The sequence below is a fragment of the Triticum dicoccoides genome, chromosome 7A, assembly GCF_002162155.2.
Source record: "Triticum dicoccoides isolate Atlit2015 ecotype Zavitan chromosome 7A, WEW_v2.0, whole genome shotgun sequence".
NCBI classification, from domain to species: domain Eukaryota; kingdom Viridiplantae; phylum Streptophyta; class Magnoliopsida; order Poales; family Poaceae; genus Triticum; species Triticum dicoccoides.
This window is the reverse complement of record NC_041392.1, coordinates 104013651-104020794: the sequence shown is the minus strand read 5'-3', so window position 1 is coordinate 104020794 and position 7144 is coordinate 104013651. Positions and strand designations below refer to the sequence as shown.

The window sequence follows — 7144 nt, the reverse complement described above, 5'->3', positions numbered from 1 at the left end:
CCTAGGAGGGTCGGGACAGCATTAGCTTTAGAAGATGTGTAAGAGGTGATTTAGCCCCACATGAGCTTGCATGCGATCTCAAAGCTAATATCAACCCAGCTAAATCACCTCTTGCAATTGCTGCCATGCCTCAGCTTCACAAACACGGGACAGGGTATATCACCAAGCGCAAACCAGAGCTCCGGAAACATCACAGGCAAGCTTCCGAGCTAGCAAGAGAACGGAGGCCACAGACTGCATTTTGCATTTTTCCCGCAGGCTTCTGCACAGCGATCACGCGCAGGAAACAAGTCCCGGAACACCCCAGGAGCCGGTACATAACACATTCACCAACCATTGCCACGGCACCTTCCTGTACATGCTCTTACATTTCATCATCATCATCATCAGTGTCTAAAAGCACCACATGAAGCGTCAGGCAAACCCCACCAGCTCTATCCTATTGTGAGCAGCATTGCCGCGGCCTCCTCTATATTTTCCCTTGCTCATGTACAGAGCTAAGGGCAGTCTACTTCTGCGGCGGCGCCTTGGTGGGGGAGGTCGCCATGGCCCGTAGCCTCTTGACGACCTCCGTGAAGCTCGGCCGCTCCATCGGCTCGGCCAACCAGCACTGCTCCATCAGCGATCTCCACTGGGGGTCGCACGACTCGGGCACCAGAGGCCGCAGGGTGTTGTTCACGATCCCACCTGGTTGCAGTTGGCGAAATGTTCAGAGAAATAAAAGGAGGCATTGGACTCGAAACAAGTGAGTGCGTTTACTGCGGTGTGCATTACAGCAGAGGTTTGCAAGCGTACCTATGATGGCGCCGTAATGCAGGTCGGCGTAAGGCTCTTCACCGGTAAGCAGCTCCCACATCACGATTCCGAATGAGAAGACGTCAACCTGCAAACAGAGCATGTGAAGGTAAAATAGGGTGAGAAGTGGATCATGGGAAGGGGCCATGCGCACTAGATGTACGATGCAGCCGAACAAACCTTTTCAGAAACAAGGTTACTGCTGCCATTTAACAGCTCAGGAGCCATCCAGGGAAGTGTCCCTCGCACTCCACCAGAGATCAGTGTCTGGCATTTAACCTTTGATAAGCCCAAATCACCGACCTACAAACATAGCACTGTTATTGGCAAATCAAAAATCTACATGCCCGCTTTCTGTGCACCAAGGTGCTAGGACACAGAAGTTATGCGTTGCTGTTACAAGGATTGTCCGAACTAATTTTCCTAGTTGACAAAATATGCAGAAAACAGGGGTGTGAGATGGAGAGTATGGAGACCCTCACCTTGCATATAGGGCGTTGGGGATCTCTTAGATTGACGAGCAGATTATCACTCTTCAAGTCGAAGTGCACAATGTTCCTCCCGTGCAAATATTCCATACCAAATGCAACATCCATCACAATTAGTAGACGCCTACGCCTGTCGAATATCCTGCTGACAGAAGAAACTGACATTAAAAGTGTCACCATATGAGAAATATCATCTATTTGCACAGAACAGATAGAGCATACTTTTCATGTCTTTGTAATGCTTGTCGAAGCGAACCATTAGCCATGTACTCGGTGACTGTTGCAACAGATCCACCTGGTCCATCCAGAACAACACCGTAAAAAGCAACGACATTTGGATGGTGCAACGATGAAAGCTTGCAAGCTTCATTCCAGAAATCGGTTTTCTGCAGGTACGAAACAAAGTTAGAACGAGATGAACTGAAGATTGAAAAAAAGCGGCCGTAAGTTTAACACAGACCATGCGCTGTTCCTCAGAAGGTTTCCCAACAAAACATCGATCGCTTATCCTTTTTATAGCGACATCAGAACCTCTCCATTTTCCATGGTAAACAGTACCAAAGGTTCCAGAACCTAGTTCACGCAATTCTTCAAGATCACTGTTCTTTATTATCTGCAATTGTAAACGCGTAGGTAAGGGTGATGTATGTATTTAATAGTGCATATGGAAAGCACACATATAATCAGCTTGTAAATCGTCGACAACCTGAAGGTTATCGATGTCATCTAGAACTGGAACTCCTTGGCTTGTTTTGTCTGACTGTTTGCTCGGCGCATCCTGAACAAAATAAATAAATAATTATTACAACTGATCAAAGTACAAAGAACTACAAAGAAAAGAAAAAATTGCCAGCAACCTCATTTTTTGGATCAACTACATCTCCAGGCAAATCTTTGTGATCCCCAGAAAATTCAGTTGGTTTTTCAGGAAATGGTGACTGCAGAACAGATGCTGCCACACCTTCCGCGACAGCTTGTAATTGCCGTTTGACAATTTCTTCTCCATATCCTTTCAGAGACAAAATCATATGACCAAAAAAATATTGATGTTAGTTCATTTCAATTCTTAAAGGACGTAACAGTTCAGTCTGTAGTGCAGAACAAATTATATACGATGAGAGAGTATACCATACCAACCTTTGCTTATTTGAGCAGGTTCTGGGTATATATCCTTGAAAGTAGGGTCATGAATGAGTGGAAGATTGCCTTCTTCTAATAGCATAGCAGCATTCGAACTTGTAATTGCAGGAATATGGCCATCCACATATGGATCTCCAGAAAGAACATGTTCCTTAGCCAACATGTTTGATGTTGGAGGTACTGCCGAAGCATTTCCAATTGCTTTCCAAGGATCCTGGTTTGAGAAAAGAGATTCTGTGTAAGCTGGTTCATGTGTAGCTTCGACACAATCAGTACTAGCAGCAGCCTGCAATACAACTTGACTACTAACATTATAGGGAGCGGAAACCATGCCATTCAGCATTTCCCCGGGATGATGTGCAGGAGGTCCAGCAGGAGACTGAACACCAGAGTAAGCAGGCCTCAAAAGAAATCTTTCGCTCGGAACAGGATGTTCAATGGGCAAACCAAGGTTGTTCTTGAGTAACATACTTGGCTGCTGGACAATCTCAGGATAGACATTGTTGGCACCAACATTTCGAGAGGGAGGTGGCTGTTCAGTATGTCTCACAACATTGTCCTCTAGGATAAAAGAAGGAACAGGAAAAGCATTGCTAGTGCCCATGTGATAACCTCCAGCTTGAGATTTGTATATGGGACTGCCATCAATAATAACAGGTGGCTTCTCAACTATCCCATCGCCAACAGCACCATGGGGAATAGCCGAGTTCCCTTGCACAATAGATTCTGGAGGAGCAATAGGACCTAACTGAATTCCTTGCATCCGAGCATCGATAGCTCTGACATAATCATGAGGAACATCATGGGCATATTCTCCAATTGGTTCTGCTACTGGATGATTTGAATTCTTAAATGCATCAATCCCTTGTGGATTGCTACTGACTCCATTTGCCAGGACTTGAGTTGTTTGCATACTGTAAGGGTGTTGCTGCTGACGTTGATACATGAGAAAATCTTCAGCAAGCGTGTGTGGAGGCTGCCCTACAAAAACTCCATTTGAAGTAGGTATACTGGAAACAGGTACAGTAACCATGGTTGGTTGAACCAACGTTCCTGCATCTTGAGATGGTGCTGCTTGAACTGCAGGATGTCTAGCAGAAAGTTTTGGATCAAACTGGGCCATCCCTGCTGTGCTCTCGGCTCTTGGTTCTGCTATGCAATTAGCAGGTGATACTGGAATTGCAGCTGGAACCTGTTGTTTGGTTGCATTCTCTTGATGGATGCTGTAAAACACTGGACTAGCATCAGGATAATTCACTGCGCCAGGATTTCCCTGTTCCTGTATCATGTTATCCGAATGGGCATGCGGCAGTATTTTCTGGCACATCGTGCAATCATCGTACCTCAGTGTTGGCACGGTAGCCGAGCTCACCACCACTGGGAATGCCCTTGAGCTCGTTATCACTGGTGAGCTTGCTGTGCTTGTGAGTACCGTCTGGACGCCATACCTCTGAGCATCACTTGCCTGCAAAGTCGTATGAGGCAGAGGAGGAAGCTCTGAAAGTGGCTGCAGCACCCTGCAATTCGGATCAACTGGAGTTTGCATTGGCCGTGAGAAATGAAGATTCTCCAGAACACGTTCTGTACCTGCAGAAACAGGCCTCAAAGCACCAATTTGGGCACCCGTGGTCGCCATGGAGTTTGTTCCCAGAGTACTGGGCACATACTGGCTCATGTGCGCATGCATCAGATTAGCGGATTGAGATACACCATGCAGACCAAATTGCTGTGCATTGACGTACTGGATTTGTTGAGGCTCTATGTATGATTGTGGCATTTGCGAAGTATAAGCAGTAACCTGAGGCAGCTGCTGCGGCGGCGCATAAGAAGCAACTTGAGGCTGCGGCGGCGGCGGCGCATAAGAGGAGGCAACCTGAGGCTGCAGTGGCGGCGCGTAAGAGGCAACCTGTTGAGCCGGCTGCTGATGCTGTGCATAAGAGGCAACTGGAGCCGGTTGATGCGGCGGCGCATAGGAGGCGACCTGATGAGGCTGCAGCGGTTGTGGCTCCGGCCTAAGCAACACGGGGTTGTGTGCCGGAATGCCCATTGCCGGAGCTGACGCGGCGACAGCACAAAATCCTAGTGACTGGGGAAAGGGACTAGTAGCATGGTTGGTGTGGCTCCCGGCCGAATACAAATATTCAGGCGGGACGGAAGGGGGCGGCACGGCCCGCGGCGACATACCTTCGGCGAGGCCGGCGGGCTCGGAGGCCTCGGAGGAGCCGCCGCTGGCGACGCTCTCCCTGCGGCGGACGGCGTCCGCGGAGACGCAGTTGATGGCGTCGATGTAGCGCTGCCCGGCCTCGTCGACGGCGGCGGCGGCGGGGAGGTGCGAGCCGGAGCCGGAGGCGGACGGCTCGGCCCCGGAGGCCGGGAAGAGGAAGACCCGCAGCTTGGCGGAGCCGTCGGGCGCGGCGGCGGCCAGCTTCTCGTACTCCTCCAGCATGTTGTCGTAGTCCTCGGCGCAGGACACCGAGACGAGCGAGTCCAGGTCCTCCCCGGGGAGCTGGTACTTGACGAGCATCCCCCCGCCGCCGGCGGGTCCGGCGGCGGCGGACTCGTCGACGGCCTCGACCTTGCGCACGAGGTCCCCGAAGGAGGCGGCGCGGGGCACGGAGATGAGGCGCATCTGGCCGCCCACGTAGCGCAGCGCCCCGTCCCCCGACCTCGGCGCGATCCGCCCCCCGTAGCTGCACAGCAGCTTCACCTTCCCCGCCCCCGCCTCCTCCTCCCCCGCCGCCGCCAGACGCGCGCCCGGGCTCCCCGTGTCCCCCGCCGCCGCCAGGCCGCCCCTGCACGCCATCGCCATCGCCCTGCGGAGTCGCTCACGGGGGGCGCGCGGAACGGCCGGAAGCGGTGGAAGCCGGGATAAACTCCAACTTCTCCTCCTCTGTATCCGCGCGGCCGGGCTGCGCTAACAGACCAGAAAGAGCGCGGCCGCTGGCTATATCCGGCCGGAGCGCGCGGTGGATGAATCAGTAGGATGGTACAGTAGCACGCGATGCGGCGAGAGCGACTGCGACGGTGGGACTGGACGGGGATGGGTTAAACTCGGCCGGTGCGGGCGTGGACCGGATTGGTAGAGTATACCACCTTTTTTTCGGTGGGGGGTTGGGATTACTAATAAAAATCGTCGCGCCCGATGTATCCCGTGTGCGCATCTAGCGCTGGCACGATAGCATGAGGTGATGGGCCGGCGTGTTCTGTCAGGGTCACGCTGGCTAGACGAGTGTGTGTGCCGACATTGGCTACGCACCACTCTTGTGCCGAGATTTCATGATTATAACGGCCATGATTTGATTAGCCGGCGCCCGCTACTGTATCGACGTTCGTCTTCTCTCGTCTGATGGAACCACTGATCCGGTGGCGGTGCCCGTGGCGCCCCTTGTTGCCGCGTGTGCTCCTGTAGCCCTGCCCGGGAAAGAGAGGCGCGCACGCAGACCACCTCAGCAGAGGGTTACTGTAAACTACTATGAACGCGCAGGTGGCCACGCGTCAGCCTCATCGTGGTCAGAGGCGAAAACAAACAAAAGCCCCGTGCGAGTGCAGATCTGAGAACGGCCAGCGCGGGACACGGCCATGCATAGCACAGGATGATGCCCTGCATGATTGAGAAATAGGTTCGGATAGTGTGACGGCGACGCAAAACGTTGAAAAATTTGAAGTAGATATGCATTACATGCATGGGTATTACTTGATGAGGTCCACTAATGATAGTTGACATTAGGCCATTAGTAGGGAGAAAATATAAATACACGATGGGGCATCTGGTGTCGGTATGCCACAACACCATGCCTTGAACAAAGCTGAAGCCTACATCAGCCGAGCGCAGTTTCCTGTTTCTGCTAGTGCTCCAAGGCCTTTCTCTCTAAAGAAAATAACAAACTAGCTAATCCCGCCCTGGTCACCATCGTCCGAAACGACAAGAGTAGACAAACAGTAGAGCAGATCTGAGAGCAGCCAGGCACTGAGCCAGCACCGCTTAAACCTAAACAAAGCCTGAGCCCCGCACCAGCCAGCCGCAGCTTCTCCCCCCCGCAAAACAAATCTTACCCTGGTCAAGCATGCGGCCCAGAGCAGCTGGCCCCAGTCGCAGTCACACCTGGGAACTCGCCGCGGCGCGACAGCGAGGCTCGCTCGGGGAGCGTCGTGAGGCCGTGACGAGGCGTCATCGCCCGTCGTTGTCGCACCGGCGCGACGGTCCCGCGGCGCAGGAGCACAAACAAACGGAGCAGCATCAGCCATGTCGCTGTTGGTGTCTCCCGGGATTAGTCTATTCGGTTGGGGGGCGAGACGGGGCTCGGGGAAATTCAAAACGGAATTTCCGTGCTTCGGCTCGAAGGAAGGGAGGTGGCGGGCGGAGGCGGCGGCGCGTGGCGACGGGGAGGGTGCGGGATGCGCGGACGGGTGCGGGATTGGAAGACGGAGAGGCACGGACGGCATGGCGCCGCGTGGCCGCGGGTACGTGCGGCGGCGCGGATGACAGCCGGGGGTGGTGTACGGCCTCGAGGCGGGCGGAGGGAGGTTTGGAGACGAGGTAATATCACTGGACGTCATAGAGCTTGCGCTCAATGTTTAGTTTGGTGCTAGAACTTTAAAAATACGGATTTGTGATTATTTAACTTGACATCGCGTGTAAATACGATCATAAAATATGCATGCGGACATATCAGGGTGTATGGGCCTACTTGTCGGTGAGTGATGGCCTTTTGGCCAACTGA

General features: G+C 53.0%; 1 protein-coding gene across 4 annotated transcripts; it reads right to left on the bottom strand.

Annotated features, from left to right (window-relative positions):
• Positions 1 to 222: 222 nt before the first annotated feature.
• On the bottom strand, positions 223 to 5467 carry LOC119331651. 4 transcript variants are annotated; one of them, XM_037604810.1, is made up of 10 exons: positions 2734 to 5467; positions 2421 to 2637; positions 2141 to 2292; positions 1990 to 2061; positions 1744 to 1896; positions 1506 to 1669; positions 1278 to 1428; positions 976 to 1098; positions 796 to 883; positions 223 to 687 (listed from the first exon to the last, which is right to left on the bottom strand). In XM_037604810.1, the coding sequence occupies exons 1-10, from the start codon at positions 5230 to 5232 to the stop codon at positions 509 to 511; spliced, it is 3798 nt and encodes a 1265-aa protein (XP_037460707.1). In that variant the 5' UTR covers positions 5233 to 5467; the 3' UTR covers positions 223 to 508. The 4 variants fall into 4 exon arrangements, with proteins under 4 accessions (XP_037460707.1, XP_037460708.1, XP_037460705.1 ...); XM_037604811.1 differs by having other exon boundaries at positions 2421 to 3646; positions 3767 to 5467; XM_037604808.1 differs by having other exon boundaries at positions 2421 to 5467.
• Between the last annotated feature and the right edge of the window lie 1677 nt (positions 5468 to 7144).

Coding starts and splice junctions, on each gene's coding strand:
- LOC119331651 (XM_037604808.1), bottom strand. CDS start 5,232: ATGGCGATGGCGTGCAGGGGCGGCCTGGCGGCGGCGGGGGACACGGGG. Junction 1,670..1,743: donor CTTCTGAGGAACAGCGCATG/GTCTGTGTTAAA, acceptor TCGTACCTGCAG/AAAACCGATTTCTGGAATGA. Junction 688..795: donor GCATTACGGCGCCATCATAG/GTACGCTTGCAA, acceptor AACTGCAACCAG/GTGGGATCGTGAACAACACC.